The sequence below is a fragment of the Athene noctua genome, chromosome 11, assembly GCF_965140245.1.
Source record: "Athene noctua chromosome 11, bAthNoc1.hap1.1, whole genome shotgun sequence".
In the NCBI taxonomy this organism is placed as follows: Eukaryota; Metazoa; Chordata; class Aves; order Strigiformes; family Strigidae; genus Athene; species Athene noctua.
The window spans coordinates 14,421,488-14,438,545 of NC_134047.1; the positions used below are offsets into that span (position 1 = coordinate 14,421,488).

Below are 17,058 nucleotides of genomic sequence, written 5' to 3' on the forward strand. Positions count from 1 at the left end.
CGGATCACGTTCCCGGCGGCCCGCTCGGTGCTGCCCCGCTGCGGGAGGGCAGCCGGCTCGGCGGGAGGAACCGGCCTGCGGGGGTAGGGAGGGTCCTGCCGTGCCCTGCCCCCGGCGGCCGCAGAGTGCCGGGAACGGTCCGACGCCCGCGGGAGCGTGGTTGCTAACTACCTCCGGTGAGCTTGATTTCACCGCCTCTCAATAAAACCTCCCCGTTTCCCTCCGTGTCCCGTCGCACGTAACGGGGAGGGGGTGTCGTGAGCCCGTGGCCAGCCCGCTCCACGGGTGCGGGAGCCCCGGGGCGGGGAGCAGCCGGGTGGCCGTAAACCCGCCTCGCCTCACCCCTCCCCGCAGCGCGGGAGGTCGCCCCGGTGTCTCCTCTCGGCCCCAGCGCTGCGCACACCGGTGTGTGCCCCCCCCCGCCCCCGGGGCTCAGCCCACGCTCCCCGCACCCCCACCCCGCGTCTTCCCCGCGGGGAGACAAAAAAGCGGGGGGGGGGATGGAGGAGCCTCTCAGGGGAGTGGGGGGGGGGGCAAGGGGGGCCTGAGCCCCCCGGGACACGGACACACACACACACGCCGGGGGGTGTCGCGGGTGGGGGCGGGGAGCCCGGGCGGGGGCTGTCATGGGTGGGGGAGGGAGCCCGGGGGGGGTGCGGGGTGCCGCGGGGGGGGGAGGGGGGCAGCCCGGGGGGCACGGAGGGGGGCGGGGCCTGTGTGGGGGAGGGGAGCGCGGGGGGTGCGCCCGGGGGTGCCGGGGGCGGGGCGCGGGCGGTGGCCGGGGCAGCCCCTCCCGGGGGCGGTGCCGTGTCCCGGGCCCCCGCGGAAGCCCCGCCCAGCCGCGCTGTCACTCACCGCCCCGGGGAGACGCTCCAGCTCCAGGGAGGCGGTGGCGGCGCCTGGACCCGGCCGGGCGGCTCCCCCCGCGCAGGTAGAGGTTGTGGCGGCGCGGCCGGGCTGGGCCCCCCGGGGCGGCCACGGGGGCCGGGCCGGGAGAGGCGGCAGCGGGAGGGTTAAAAGGTGTGTGGGGGGGTGGGGTGGGGGGGAGTGGGGTGGCGAGCCCACTCCGCGCGATCCGCTCCGCACTTTGAGGGTGGCCGCGCGGGCACCGGCGGGCACTGGGGGGGCCCCGTTCCGGCCCGCGCCCCCCGCCTCACACTCCGCCGTGCACCGCTGGGGTGCGGCCGCTGCCCGCGCTCGGCTCCGCGCTGTCTGTTCGCGTGGTCCCGTTCCGCCACGCGGATCCGTTCCGGGTTTTCCGGCCGCCCGGCGGAGTCCGGGCTGTCGCGCCGATCCCGGCCTCGTGGTTCCGCTCCGCGTTTCCGAGGCCGCCGTCGGCAAGCGAGTCTCGCGAGCCCAGGCTCCGCCGCGGCCAATGGGAACGCGTCCCTCGTTCTGCACAGCCAATGGGGCGCTGCCTCCGCCCCCCCTCGGGCTGCAACGCGCTGAGGGCTCCGAGCGGCGCTTCCATTTAAAGGGGCCGCGACCCGAATCCGGGCTCTGGGTAGTGCGGGCGGCGCAGCTCCGGGGAGCCAGGTACGAACGGCGCCGGCCGCGGGCGCCTCCCTACGGCTGCACGGGAGGCGCAGGTGGGGCGGTGGCGCGGCGTGGGGCGCCCGCCCGTGGGGCGCCGGTGCTTGGCCCCGCGGGTGGGGGTGGGGGGAGGCGCGTGCGGCGCGGGTCCCGGGGGGGCGGGGCGGGGTGGGGGGGCCCCCCACAGGATGGGGGGCGGGGCGCGCGCCTGGCGGGAGGGGGCGGGGCCTAGCGCTCTGCGAGGGGGCGGGGCCGGCGCCGCTCGCCCCCTCCCCCCCCTCCCGTGGTGACCGCTTGGGGGCGCCCTGCGGCGGGGGGCGGGTCCCGGGGACCCCACCCCGATGCGGCACCGGCTCCGTGTCTGCTGGGGGGGGGGCGGGGGCGGACAGACCCCGCCCCCCCCCCCCAGCGCCCCCTTGGGACAGGGCAGACCCCGGTACGACCCCCGCTCCGGCGGGGCGCAGCAGGCTTCGGGGTCCCCCCCAGTTCGGTGGGGAAGGGCCCAACCTGACACGCAGCCCCCGCCCCGGTTGGCACGGGGCGGGGGAGGCCCCGGTGTGGCCCCCACCTTAGTGCTGGGGGCCAGCTGTGTTCCCCCGACATAACGGTGCCCGGGCACAGGCTGGGCCCGGTGCTTGGTGGGTGGTGAGACCTGCCCCAGCCCCTGGTGCACCCCCCCAGCAGGGCCTGTCCCTGCTGCGGGGTGGCCACAAGCGGTCCTGGCTGGCCCCTGGCACCCACACCCCCCCCGCAGCTTGGGGTGCAGCTGCTGCCCCAGCATCCAGCCCCCCCGGCTCGCCTTTCCCTGCATCTCGGGCAGAGGCTCTGCGCGACGCAGCCTTTATGCTGTTGTCACCACACAGAGGGACGAAGTCTGAGGAGCTCGCGAAAAACGCAGCTGCTGGGCTGTGAACTGGCCGGCCCGTTCTGTCCACCTCCCCCTCTGTGGGTGGGGTGGGTCTGGACTAGGGCAGGGCTTGGGACTCCCCCTGAGGCCTGGAGTGTGTGTCTGGGTCCCCGGACAGGGTGCGCTGCTCTCAAGGATCAGGCCCAGTGAGAGAAAGGTGCAGCCCCATGGGGCTGAAGCTGCCTTGTGCCGCCGAAGGGGGGCAAAGCCCCGACCTGCTGAAGCCTCACCAAGCCGGGCTGTGTGTGAGCAGCGTGGCCGTGGCCAGCGAGGTGTCCTGGGAGCAGCAGTACCTCATACGTGGTTTGCAGAGGTGGAGGCAGGACTGGCCCCAGACGGGAGGGTATGCACCGGCGAGGCTGGGAGCTGGCTGTGGCATGTGCCTGGCACGGGAAAAGGCTCTGGCAGTCAGATATGCTTGTGTGGGCAGAGGCAGCACTGGACACGGGCTGTGTCAGGTGATGGTCGGGGTTAGGATGCTCAGCTGATGCTGGGGAAGGGTTCCTGGAGTCTCTTTCTGATGAGGATGAGAGCTGCTTTGTTTGTGCTCTTCCTTTCTCCTCCTGCTGTGCTTCAGCTATGGCTCTTGTTCTAGGCTGTAACTTCTCCCTCTCACTGCTGCTGCATTCCCCAAGAAAACGTTTAATCTGCATTTTCTTGCCTAACCCTGCCTGTCCTGGGATCAAAGCTGGTGATAAGAGGTGTAGCTCTGTCGTTATTGCCAACCCAGCTTTACTAAAGGAATAGCCACAGCCTACAGAGCTGCTGCCTGTAATGGCCAACCTGCAGCTTACAGCCCCAGCATGCATATTTGCACAATCTCTGTTTCTCTCCATACCTGCTTACATCCTCCTTGCTGCAAGTGCCTTTGCTTTCGAGGATGACAGTAAGTCATACCAGATTCCTCCACAGCTCTGACAGCCAGAGCAAGGGGCTGAGGCTGAGACCATGGCCTTACTTTGGGAGCAAAGCCCCTTGTGTTATTTCTTTTATGGATGCTTTATGGTCGGTGATGCTGGGATGCGTGACCCTCATGGACACAGGTGTGCCAGCAGAAGCCTCTAGTGCAGAAGGGTTATGGTAAAAGCAATCCAAGGGAAATACGGTATAGGCTACAACTGTGACGATGAATTTGTTGGCTTTAATCTTGGCAGAGTGTTTTAAGCATTGACTTCTTCCTCTGCCAGCAGCACAGGTCAGGAAAGGGCAGGCCTTGCGACCATCTTCACCAGTCCCGCTGGCTGTGGGCTCTGGTGGTGTCTTCTGGCCGTTTCCCGTAAGCCTGCTCTGCTGGCTCAGCCCTCAGCAGTGTAAAGAGAAAGGAGTCGGTCACTAGGCTGGGTGAGACACTGGTGTCTGTTCAACCCAGCATTACCCGAGGCCAGTTTGTACAGCTGCATGTGCAGTGAAGCATCCCAACACTTAAATGCCTTTTCAGGAACCTGGCAGCAGGCACCTTGCAGAGGGATCTGGGACTGTCAGTGAGGCTGAGGAGACTGCTCACCTTGTGCTTCCAGTATTCTGGCTCTAAGGCCACTTAAGGAAAATTAGATGTTTTGGCCTCAAAGATGTATCCTCCCCGAGGCTCTGCCCTCTTGTCTTCTCTCTCTCCCCTGTGCAGTGATGTTTATTCAAACAACTACAGATTTAGGTTGGAAGGGCTCTCTGGTGGTCTCTAGTCCAACTGACCTCCTGCTCACAGCAGAGCTGACATGAGACTGCGTTGTTCAGGGCATTGTCCAGTTTTGATTTGCGGGTCTCCAGGGTTGGTTAGTCCATGGCCTGTTCCCAGGCTGCAGCACTCTCCTTTGGAGAGTCACCTGCTGTGCCTGCACCTTTCCTCTCCAGCTGGCTGTGGCTGCTTGGGGGAGGTGACCACGACTTTGTGTTAGGTGGCCTTACACCCTCCTGAAGCATTTTGGCAACAGGTAGAGACCTGGAGGACATATTTTTTTTACCACTTCCAGGTCTACTGCCTATTTCTGTCTTTTAACCAGGGTCCTAATATCATTAGGGCAGTTTCAGCAGATGCCGTGCACCTCCATGCTTTTTTGTTGTGCTTCAGATAGTACTACCAAAGCTCTTTTACCCCCATTCACTTCCCCTCTGCATAACACTATTCTGTCAGATGTTGATACGTGGCGAGTGGTGAGCCTTGGAAGAAATGTTGCTTATTCATGCTGTAGACACAAAGCTGTACAAGCAGCAGGAGAGTTTTCTCTCTGACTTGATCTGAGTGGAGTTGGTTCTTGAAGCAGAATTGCTCTCCAGACACCAGGCGTTGCTGCTAAGACCTCTGTCTTAACACGTGTAAACAAAGCAAGTTGAGTTAGAGTGTACCTAGACTTGTTGCTCCTTTCTCTGTTGCAAAGCCTTGGCACTTAGTGCTTGGAGGGATCCTGGTCTTACAAAGGGGTGTGAGAGTATCCAATCAGTTTCAAACTGCTGCCAGGATGGCATTCTGGATGGATGAGCTTGCTCCTGTTGGTTGTCTTAGAGTTTACTACCAGTACAGAGGTGTTGCGTCAGCAGCAAATAATGCTGAGATCCAAGGAATTTTGCCAAGTACCTTTGAAGTGTTGCAGGGAGTCTCCTGGTAAACCTGATTCCAGACAATTCTGCAAGAAGATTTCTGAAATTTGTCCTTCCTCTTGCACTTTCTTGAAGCTGAGATGAAGTTTCTGGAATGCAAGCTCAACATCTAGTTTGGTCATTTCTGCCTTTGACGTTTTACCAGGTATTTTGCAGCACCATCTGCTCTGTGTTGGAGGGTTCAGGCTTTCTTGATTCTGTGTGACTGCTGTGCTAAGTTTGAGACCTGCATCCTAAGCTGGTGCTCCTGGTGTAGAAAAATTTAGCGGTGGTCGTGGTACCTCCTGGCTTTAGGACTGTTAGAAAAACCATTGCTGGAGCCTTGGGGCTGCTGGTGATGTTCTGGGAAGGCCCTTCCCTTCTCCATCTATCAGTTCCTGTCATGTGGACAGTTCTAGTCACACATAACAGTTCTAGTCACTGCTGTTGTTTGCACTCTGGGAGAACCAATAACAGGTTTGGTGATGAGAAGAGACAACTGTTCACCAAGCCCTGCCTGCAAAGCACAAGCTGAAGAACATGACCAGTGACATCTGCAGGAGCCGTAGCTGACTCAGAGAGAATCACTGAATGCTGTTGTAAAATCTCCAAGTCACAGAGGGTGTGCATATCCCTGGGTCAGTTATTTAAGTAATCATCTATAGTGTTAATCTGGAAGTAGCTGGTTTTGGATTTGTCCAACCTTGATTTCCAGATTTTGAGTCCTTGTGTGCATTTGTCTAGATCCCTGAAGAGTCCTCTGCTGTAGATCTTCTTACCTTGTGGGTTTTTTTGAGATGGGTCATGTGTCCCCATTTCTTTTTAATGAACAAAAGAGGTTTATCACTGGAAGGTGTTTTCTGAACCACTGTTGATTCTTAAAGCAGTGGGATTCTTGTGTTATTGTGTCAGATTTTTTTTTTTTTTTTTTAATTTGGAACATCTCAGTTCTTCCAGTATCTTCAGCCACCTGAAAGGACATCGTAGAGAGGCTGGTGCTGGTCTCTTCTCACAGGTAATTGGCAATAGAACAAGGGGAAATGGCTTTAAACTGCAACAGGGGAGTTTAGACTGGACATTATAAATAAAAATTTTCACATAAAGAGTGGTTAGACAGTGGAATAGGCTGCCCAGGGAGGTGGTGGAGTCACCATCCTTGGATGTGTTTAAGGGTCATTTAGATGAGACGTTGGGGGATGTGGTGTAGGGGAGAACTTTATAGAGTAGGGCTGATGGTTGGACTCGATGATCCCAAGGGTCTTTTCCAACCTGAATGATTCTGTGATTCTATGATTGTATCTGTCATGAAGAAGCCGAGATTGAGACAGTAATGGTCTAATGTGGTACTGTGTGCAACCAGCACTGTACTGAATTCACCAATGGGCTTTGTGCTCTTTGAAGGTGGAATTTGGGCTACCAGGTGGGAGCTCAGAGAGCTACCTCTGCAAAACCACTGGTGAATAACAAAATCCTTTCTGGAGAATCTGGACTGAAACCTGGTCCTTAGCAGTATGCTTAGTTTACTGGTGATTCTTCATAAATTCATTTGCTTTAAAATGAGTTAACCAATCTGTAATAAATGTTTGCAGGGGTTGAGTCTGGAAAGCTATTAATTGCCCACGTAAACTCAAATAAGACACAGCGATGAAGTTGGCTTTTGCCATATTTGTCACTCAAGGTATAATATTGTTAATGAAGATCTGTTGACTGAAACCACTCTGGTAGGACATTATATTATTTTCTTAATGTTTTATTGATTGTGTATCGACCACTGTTTTTGCTGAGAAATACTAGGTTGGGTGTTACTGTTTATTCTAAAATTTGGCACTAAAAATAGGAACTTCCTCCAGAGCTGCACTCAGGTCTTAGAGAACTCGTAGGTAGGAATTAACTGAATGTTGATTTAAGTGCCTTAATTTTTCTAGTTATTAGTTAATGCTTTTCATATTTCAAATGATCTCTAATAGCGAAAAAGCTAAATCCTTGAGCCTTCAAAAGCCTTACATTCATATCCATGAACAAAAGTCTAGGACAGGTACCCAAGCAATTGCTTTGCTAGGGGAAAGCAGCAACTGTGTGGCTGTGCTGTTTCATGGGTAGTAGAGGTTTCTGAGGTATTCACTTCATTGAGAGGGAGTAACAACAGTATTTTTTTCTTCCTGTCTGATTTTAATTAAATGCTTGATGGTAGCTGCTAATTTTTGTAGGCAGACCGCATATTCCCCTGCTAATAGTTATATGAGGACACTGGTATGTGGAAGATCTGTGCAGTTACAGCACCACTGATGTCTTTAATAAACTTGATAAAGTCCCAGGCAGTCACTTGGTGTACTTGAGTGTCCCGGCAGAGATGTGTCACTCTGAGCTTCCAGGTCTGAGCAGAGATCCATGTGCCCCCTCTTTGGCAGAAAGGACAGGTCAGGTCTGGTAGTCACCTGTGTTGGATTTGATGGTAAGTGTTAGGTTCTGTGCCAGTTCTGTGTGCTCGGGGAGGACCCTCAGCCATCCTATCACTTCTTTGAAAACTCTTTCATGCTACCTGGGAAGCACTCTGTTTCAGACTGTTGTCCAGGGACTTTGCTCCTTGAACTTGATCTTCCCAGGAATATCTGTTACTGAATACTCCAGGGAGGACGTTGTGGTATCCTAAGTAAGGACTTCCCAAATGTCCAGTAGAGCAGTCATATCTGCAGAATTTCAGCAGACTGCCTCCTCTTTATTTGTCCAAGTCATGTTCCAGCGTACTCTCCTCACTGCCAGGCATGTGACTGGAAAAGAGGAAAATTTCAAGCAGACCAGTGACCAGAGCACAGACACTGGGCTGTGCATTAGATGGTCCTGGAATAAAAAAGTTGATGACTTGCATTGATCATTTCAGCATCTGCCAGAAACAATAAGCTGGTTTTCTTCTTTTGGAGAAAGGGAGAAGAGACTTAACCAGAGATAAAGTGCACGTTCAGTTGGCAGCTTAACTCACTGTGAAGCTCAGCAGAAAGCCCAGAGGAATCTGAACGCCTGGGGCAAACAGAAGTAGTAGTGTTTCTTACCCTGCTGTAGCTGGGTAGCTCTAATTCCCTCAGGTTGAGTTTGACTTCAGAGCAACCCATGGAGCTGGAAAACATCATTCTCTCCCATCCTGAGGGCTGTCCTCTGCATCCTCATCAGCTGGCGGTTGAAAGCCACTGTAACGACTTCATTGTCAGGGAAACAGAATTGCAGTGATGGACAGGGCCATTCCTTGCTTTCCCATTCAAACTGCTTGTCAGCATCACCAGCTTGGGTCCAGCCTCAACTCTAACTCCATTAGCTTTTCCAGATTCTTATAAATAACATCAAAAGTCAGCATTCATCTGCTCTGTATTGCCTTGTCATGGAGTTCTGCTGCAGCAGGTTTAAAGTAAACAAAAGGAAAGTACTTTTAAAAACTGAATGTTAGGCTGCAGAATGTATTGCCACTGGAATTTTTGGAGGCCCAAACTATAATTGGTTCAAAGGGGGATTAGGCAGTCTTAACAGCGACAGTCTCAGTTCAACTTAAGCCAAGCAGTTCTTGAGCAGCTGATTGCTGCTTGATTGGAGGATGTGCTGAAGAGGAGCATCCTGTTAGTTATATTTCTTATACTCTCTCCCCAGGTATCCATCTCAGTGTGACTAGGAACAGGATATTCAAATACATAGTCTCTCTTTTTTGACTGACCACAGCAGTCCTTAGCTTTGCACATCCTAAGAAGTTTTGGGTCTTTTGCCAGAATTTTGTTCTGTCCGGGGGATTTGGACAGAGCTGATGAAAGTTGACAGGACCTTGAACACACAGGGCAAGTGCTGTGCTTCCAAAGAGAACGTGCAAGTGAATGGTCTTACTGCAGACTCTTGGGCCTGCAGAAGGGTCTGCGTTCTGTCCCAACCACATACCAATAGTTTGGGATTGACTTAATCCACAGAATACTTGTTCTCTTTAAGACCGTTTTGTTGGTCAATGTTGTCACCATTAAGTTTGTCAGAGTCTTGTCTTGCATCGTAGTGCTCTAGCACCCAAAGCTTGAAAGCAGTGTTAAGGAATCCACTATTGAAAACAGATATTTGTAGAGCACAGGAGTAACGTGACAAGTTCATAGGCTAATTGTTGCTTGCATTATCCTCTGGGAGGGAGTGCTGAAATGGATTTCTTATGCTCCAAAATTGTTCCCAGGGTCTATTTCTACCAAGCAATGACTAGGCCAGCTGAAAGTGGCAAATAGTGTAGGAGTATCACCTCTGTGGGTGCGGACTTGTGCAAAGTGTCTGAAGGTGAATTTGAGGAGTATGTTAGTCCTGTTAAGTATACCTATAAATAAACTTTCCTTATTCATCTGGGTGGCTTAACCTTTCTGCTGCTTATTGTTGTAAGGACTGCTGTCTGTCTGGAAATCTGGGTGTGGAACATTTTTAAGAAGGAGGCATTGTTTGTATTCTGAGCAGCAGAAAAAAATGTGTTTATCATCTTGGGAGGGTTCTCATCAGTTTCAGATCCTTAGGACCTCTATTTCAGATGTCTTTATTTCTATCTCACTTTGTTCTTCTTTCTGTAGCCACCCTAAAACATGTCTTAGATCCTGTATTGCTCTGGAATTGGCTCATTCTAGAAGCTTTGTCTCCTCTATAACTAAAGAAATTGAATGGAATCACTGAAGTCTTTAGTGGTGAAACTTGCTGCGCATCTCTGAAGACTTTGAACTCCAGCTGTAGGGTATGATTCCCTAAACTCCTGCTTAAATGAGTTTCAGAAATTGGGTACATTCTCTGTCCAAATGTGTCCTATTTAGTACTGAGTAAACCATTTGTGAGTGAGATTTGGTTGTCCTTTCAGAGGGAAGGTTATAAAGGAAGAATTAATCAGCCATCACCATTGAAATTATTTCAGGCTTTCGCCTTCATTGGTACCGATGAGTTATGCCCATAGTAGGACCCAATAGACAGGAATACTGAAGCTTCTGCTTCAGGGCATAAAACACTTCCAAATTTAGAATTAGAATGACTCTTGTGGCACCAACTTATCCCCCCCATATCTTTTGATTCTAGTGCCTTCATTGCAGTGTCTACATACAGCCTGTTTTGGCAACATGAGGCTACTTCAAGTCTTACTCTGTTTTACCACTTATAGACTCCAGCTCCTTCTCCTTTTCCTTTGTCAGCTTTGTCAACGATTATCTCTTGGGGGGTGTGTGTGTGTGTATAATTCATTGATATAAATGCTTGCTTTCCCCATCTCAAAGTCTTGCCCTTTCTGTCTTATAATTTCGACCATGAGGAGTTGGGCTGTAACTTTGTTCCTGTGATGTTTGCAGTCAGCATCACATCCTGTGCAAGTGTGCTGTCTGCACCCTGCAAAGTCACACTGGTCTTTTTTCTTGACACTCATTGCATGCTTGTGTCTGCTTTGTTACTTATTCTTCCTTTTATGAATGCTTTTAACATATAATCATAGAATGGTTTGGGTAGGGCACTTCATCCACCAGTTCCCTCAGGACCTGCAGATACACCTCATCAGGTCCTATGGACTTGTGCACCTTCACGTTCCTTGGATGGTCTCAGACCTGGATCTTCTCCTACAGTGGGTGGTTCTTCCTTCTCCCAGTCCCCTCCTTTGCCGTCTCTGTATTGGGTAGTGTGGCTGGAGCACTTGTTGGTGAAGTCTGAGGAAAAAAAGTCGTTGAGATTCTCAGTGTTCTCCATATCCTGGGTAACCAAGTCTCCTGTTTCCTTCCAGAGAAGGCCCCCATTTTCCCTAGCCTTCTTTTTATCACCAGCATAGCTATAGAAGATTTTCTTGTTGTCCTTAACATCCCTGGGCCAGGTTTAATTCTATCAGGGCTTTGGCCTTCCTAACCTGATCCTTGGCTACTTGGACAGTTTCTCTCTATTCCTCCCAGCCTGTCTGTCCTTGCTTCTACCCTCTGTAGGCTTCCTTTTTTTATGCTTGAGCTTGTTCAGGAGTTTTACCCCATTTCTTCTTGTCATTCTCCAGAATTCCACCTAGTTCTAACTTAAGCTTTTTCAATTGTTCTGTGTCTGAATACCAGCCCACATAGTTTTGGGACTATGCTGTAGCTGTAGTTATACTATAACATGGTTTATATCTGTCCTCTGACAAAATTCGTGCATCTTGTCATCCTGTATCTTGTTCAAGGCAGAGGTTACAGAGCTGTAAAGGAGTTCTTTTTTGCCTCTATGTTTAAGAGAAAAGATACTTTAAAAATAAAAGCTGTATTAGCTCCATGAGAACAGATCAGGAGAAAGGATAAACCATGTTTTTTGGGTCTGGTGAGATAGAGAGGAGGGCAGGGAAGGGTGTATTGCACACCACAGAACAACTCTATGAAGCCTCCTGAATTGGTACTCAAGTCATTTCTAATACCCCACTGTGTCATTTAGCATAAGCGAGTCTGTTTGCCGTGCTGTGGTGAGGCGTGTGGAGGCTGTAGAGTTCCCAAAGGTCTGCTGTACTGAACAGCTGTGTCCTGCTGCTGCTGTTTGGCTTTAGAGTTTTGTAACATGATGAGTAGATGTGATCGATCTGCTGATATCTTGGTTATGGCTAGCAGTAATTACTGGGCCTTGTTTTACTTCAACAGTGTTCAAAAGAGTGGACAATCCATGTGCTGTGTTAGACTACTTTACATTAACTTGCAAGTCTGTCTCTCATTTCCAGTTGTCATCTTCTAAATGGATTCCAGTGAATTTTCGGGATCTTTGGACCCCCTGTCCTTGCCTGACAAACCACTTATTGGTGATCTCCCTGCTGACATGGAGTTTGGGGAAAATCTCCTGGGTTCCCAAACAGCTTCTACCCAGGAAGCTTCAGTTCTTCAGCCCCCTGGCTGGGATCAATCTAAGCAGATGACTGCAGATGGGGACTTGGACCTTCTAGCAAAAGCAGACAGCGTATCTGAACTAAACAAATCGAACAACCTCGTTCTAGATAAACCTAGTGTCTTGGATATGCTGGAGAAACCTGAAGTCTTAGATGACTTGGATAAAACTGCTGACTTAATGGAGCTAGATAAATCGGAGGGTATGGATGGGCTGTATAAGCCACATCCCTCCCAGGATGTGGAGCATGGACCAGCAGACTCCTCTGCCCTTTCTAGAGAAGCCCTTGTTCCAGAAACGTGGAAAGAAGGGAAAGATGCACCAAAAAATGATTCTGGGGACCTAAAGGAAGATGGTGCTGCTGCTATTCCTGCACTATCTGATGACAACACCCCTGAATCACCTCAACAGCCTGTTCCTGAATCCAGGGACCCCAGCAGTGCCCCAGCTGTGGAAGAAATCACAGCACAATCCTCAAGTCCGCCAATGCCCCCCCCCCCACACAGTCTTAAACAGACAAAGAAGACCAGGTTGAAGGCACCAAGGAAGAGCTCACCCATGCAGAGGGAAGGGCTGGCAGGGGAAGCAGAGGTGGAACTGAGCCCCAACAACAGTACTGCAGCTTTGCCCCCTGAGCCCACAGAGGAAAACCAGGCAGAGGAAGGGGATGATAGTGGGAACAACTCACTTAAAGAAAGTAGTGTACTGAAAGCACAGGAAGCCTCACCAGCAGCAGGTAAGTTGTTATCTCTGCAGAACTTGGCTTCCTTTTGCTCAGGAGGTCATCCTGCTGCACACTGCTGAAGCTGGACTCTGTTTTTTGCTCTGACTTTTCCCATTGTCCCCTGCTATGGAAATTGTCAGTGCTATTGATGGGATAGATTTCGGGAAAACATCTTGCTTACAGGGAATAATGCTCTGGAAGCTGCTCCCTTGGTGCACACAAGCTCTTGCTCTGGTTTTCATAGCTTTAACTTTGATTTTTTCAATGCTTGCGCCAGCTAGGAGCTTCCCTGATAAAGCTGTGCTGTGCATCAGGTTAGTTCACACTCTTCATCACTAAAGTCTTTCCTGGAACTGAGGGTCACCAGGACAAGGTGTTTCCGATAGGCAAAGTCCCTCTGCTCAGTCTGGCCACCCTCAGGAGATGCTCAGTCTTGGTCAGAAGCAGTCAGAGACAACTGCCCAGCACACCTTCCCCATGCAGGGAGGTCTCTCCCTTACAGGACTCCTCCCAAGCTGTGTGTTTGGATCTCTAACTACAGGTGGTGGTTTTAGGAGCTTTCCTGTGCCTGATCACCACCAGAACTGTGCTTGTTAGCCAGGATTGTCTGAGGCTTCATGTGCAGACTGACCCAAAGGGTGGCTGCTTTTAAAGAACACCTGCCCTCTTCTGCTGGAAAAAAGCAAGATGTTAGATGCAAGCTTCTTCTGTGCTTCTGTTCTAGGAGAAGGCCTGTCTGGGAAGGGAAGTGAACTGCCAACTGAGAAGGTGAGGAGAATGCAGGCAAGTATGTATGCTACAGGAGCGTAGAGGGTGGCTGGCTGTTTTCAAACTCTGAGGGACACTGGCTGTCTCATCAGTCCTCTGTGAAGGAGTTTGCATGTCTCCTGTGATGGAGTGATCCCTGTGCACTGCCGCAGTGCTGTAATGTGGCTTCAGTGTGTCCCTGCTACCCCCAGCTGGAATGTCATTCTCATAAGCCTACTTCCCACTCGCCCTCATCTTGCCAGCTCTGGTCAGGTATCCATGGGGTTTTATGCATTTTCAGCCTAGTTACTGGGAAAGCAAATCCCAGAAGTTGGTACTCCACCATGCTCTGGGGGATATTCATCCATGGTTGTCCTAGCAGATGGTTAGCTTAAGTGTTTTCTGAATGTCTTCTAGGAGCAGAAAAGAAGTGAACGAGCCAGAAGATCAGAAACTACCAGGCCTGAAACTGTGAACTCCTCAGAGAGCAGTGAGTAACTAGGGCTGGCCAATGCCTGTTTTCAGCCAGAGAGCAGGGCCCAGGCCCGTTGTAAGTTCAGTGTGAACTCTGGAGCTTCTGTGCGGACTTTCCTCTTACACAGGACAGGTCCCTTCACCCTGTGAGTCTTTGTTCTGGGGTACTTGCCTTGCATTCACAGAGCACTTAGGTTGAAGGGAGGTTTTACAGTGATGTGTGGACACCAAATACCAAGTAATAGGATGAGGCTCTGGGGTTGCTCCCAGGAAATCCATCTTCCATCTCCTCTGCCAGGAACTTTCTTCTTTTGTCTCTATGGCAGCAGGCTGTCTGAAGGAAGGTTGCATTTTGCAGATTTTATCACAGAAGTATGCGAAGTCTCTGTTCTTTGAGATATTGAGTGTTACCCTGCCATTCCCTAGTATTTGTGTTGCTCCTTCATTGCCTGCCTGTGCTGGAGACTGGGGATCCAGCTTGTTCCCTTTAAGGTCTACTGGTTCTTGGAGGGTTTTCTGCTGTAAATATTCACACTTTGGGATTCTGGTCAATCTTTGCAAATCATGACTTCTTAGAGAGGAATTGTACTTAAGTCCAGTTCACTTAAAGAACTCCTGACTCATCTCCATTTCCAAAAGAATATCTTTCAGGAGTCCCTTTATCATTCCACCCAGACAGGTACAAAGCATGTAAAGGGACTCTAGAAAGGTAACCCCAGAAAGCCCCAGTGTATGTCTCATGGCAGAGGTTTTTGTCTCAACTCCTAATGAGGGGTTTCTGTGCATCTTTCTCTGCTGCTTTGCAGTTCCAGTCTCTGATGAAGACTCTGATGCAATGGTGGATGATCCCAATGATGAGGATTTTGTTCCTTTTCGTACCCGACGCTCAACTCGCATGTCTTTACGCACTCAGATGGCTCAGCGAGCTGCCCGCTCTACTGTCACCAAGATGACTTGTGCCAACTGCCGGACTCCACTGCAGAAGGGCCAAACTGCCTACCAGCGTAAAGGGCTTCCTCAGCTCTTCTGCTCCAGCTCCTGTCTCACCACTTTCTCAAAAAAACCGCCTGGCAAGAAGATATGCACCTTCTGTAAAAAGTGTGTGTTCATTCCCCTTTTCTCAGCGCTCCCATGCTTGTGACCCCATTCACCTGCCCCACAGCCCCACCTGCCAGTTGCCATCCTTGTGACCCTCATGCTTCCCATTCACTCACATCACTCCTGCCTGCTGCTGCCCCGTCTTTTTTCACACACGCATATCCCGTGCTCCCTACACCCCCTTTACCTTATTGTCTTTCCCTGACTGTCCCCAGGCTCAGTGCCCCATATCACAGCCTCCTCTCCAAACAGCCTTCCACATGTTTCATCTTCAGGCCCTGCCCGTCAGGGCTGGGGCAGAAGGTGCTGTAGGACAGTCCTTGTCACCCTTTTGGAACACCAGAAAGTCCCATGCATTGCAGTGTCCCATCCTGTCCCTCCATGGCTGGACTGTTGTGTCCCTGCATTAACACATCCCTTCCTGATCCCCAGGGAGATCTGGAACACCAAGGACTCTGTGGTTGCCCAGATTGGTTCAGGTGGCTCTTTCCACGAGTTCTGTACCTCTGTCTGCCTCTCCCTCTACGAGGCCCAGCAGCACAGACCAGCACCTCAGTCTGCAGATGCCTCGGACACCAGCCGCTGCAGCGTCTGCCACAAACCTGGCGAGGTAAACAAATCCCTTGTCCTTCCCATGCCCTGAATGAGGTGCTTGTGACCTGCAACACTTGGCCCTGCCTGGGACCACCGCAGGGTGTTTGCCAGGTTCTCCCATGGTGTGAGGACTCAGCCCCTGAGCTGGCGTGGGCTCACTCCCAGGTCCTTCCTTGTTATTGTGAACCAGCCCTTAATTCTAGCAGAAGAAATAAGGCTTCTGCTCTCCCTGCCCTGAAGCTCATTGCTTCCTGCCACTCTGCTCTCCCAGTTGCTCTGCTGACTTTTGGCAAGGGAGCCCAGCCTCCAGTTCACACCAGTTTCCAGTATGGCACTTGCCCGAGTTTCAGTGTAACAGCCAGTTACCCGAAGGGCTGTGGTGGTAGTGGCACATACGCATTGGAAGGAGGCACATGGTGGTTTGGGGAGTGACAGCAGTGATGTCTCTGCAGATCCAGCATGAAGTCAGCAATGGGAGCGTGGTTCACCGTATCTGCAGTGATGCCTGCTTCACCAAGTTCCGGGCCACTAAGGGGCTGAAAACCAACTGTTGTGACAACTGTGGACTTTACATCTACAACAAGGGGTTGCCCCTGGAATACCTCTTCCACGAAGGCCAGCAAAAACGTTTCTGCAACTCTGCCTGTCTTAACAGCTACAAGAAGGTGTGTGAAGTCGGCTGCCTGGGGTGGGGGGTCTCTGTTGGCACACAGCTCCTTTGCTTGGTGTGGCACAGGGCATTTCATGCAATGGCAGGTGACTTGAACCCCTTGGGATTTTATTGCTGACAAAACGTTTAAGAGATTTCTGTGGAGAAACTTTGAAGCAGGCAAACAGAATATATTTATTCTTCACGGGGCCCATCTTGGACCTGAGCATGGGTCAGGCACTCAATAAGCTGGACTATGCAGTGACACTGGTATATGCAGTGAGCATGGGCTGGCTTCTTTTGGATGTCTCCACAAAGCTTGTTTGGATACGTTCCTCCATGGCCTGAGCAGGCTTCACTTAACTGTCTTGGTGGCAGTGCCAAGCTCTGTATTCCTGCCAGGGTACCCTTGAAATGAGAAGGTGAGGTGCTGAAGGCAGCATTTTTTGCTACCACCGCCTGAACCTGCAGACTATGAGCCTGGCTCTGGCATCAGGTATTCCCTGCAGGAGAGCTGCCCTGTGGTGGGTACAGTAGTGGGGTGGGATATGAGGGTTGGGCCTTGCCAGCTGTGATGATCTCCCTAGCAGCTCTGCTCTGTTCTCTTTGCAGAAGAACACTCGGGTCTACCCATGCATGTGGTGCAAGACGCTGTGCAAGAACTTTGACATGCTGCCCAATGTGGATCGCAGTGGCAAGATGGGTCTGTTCTGCTCCATTTGCTGCACTACCTCCCACAAAGTGAAGCAGTCGGGCTTGGTTGGTAAGAGCAGCTATGTACAGGGAATCGGTCACCTCTCCACTCTAACACCTTCCTTGGTACTATTTATTGCTTGTGGATGAGACAGGAAAGAAGGCATCTTGTTTGCCTGGGGAGGGGTCCAGTGAGACAAGTGGAAGGAGATTTGGAGA

General features: G+C 51.8%; 1 protein-coding gene across 4 annotated transcripts in view; it reads left to right on the plus strand.

Annotated features, from left to right (window-relative positions):
- The first annotated feature begins 858 nt into the window (after positions 1-858).
- ZMYM3 (zinc finger MYM-type containing 3) overlaps positions 859-17,058 on the plus strand; it is a 34,058-nt gene continuing 17,858 nt past the window's right edge. For 3 of the 4 annotated variants that reach the window (XR_012634335.1, XM_074914849.1, XM_074914851.1), the window contains exons 1-8: positions 859-931; positions 11,700-12,596; positions 13,309-13,352; positions 13,749-13,821; positions 14,612-14,903; positions 15,336-15,513; positions 15,950-16,162; positions 16,759-16,909. Coding sequence is in view for 3 of the 4 variants with exons in the window: in XM_074914849.1 (XP_074770950.1) it covers positions 11,714-12,596; positions 13,309-13,352; positions 13,749-13,821; positions 14,612-14,903; positions 15,336-15,513; positions 15,950-16,162; positions 16,759-16,909 (1,834 nt within the window). In the remaining variant the exon portion in view is untranslated. The remainder of the gene's footprint in view (positions 932-11,699; positions 12,597-13,308; positions 13,353-13,748; positions 13,822-14,611; positions 14,904-15,335; positions 15,514-15,949; positions 16,163-16,758; positions 16,910-17,058) is intronic. The other variant, XM_074914850.1, reaches the window with a different exon arrangement.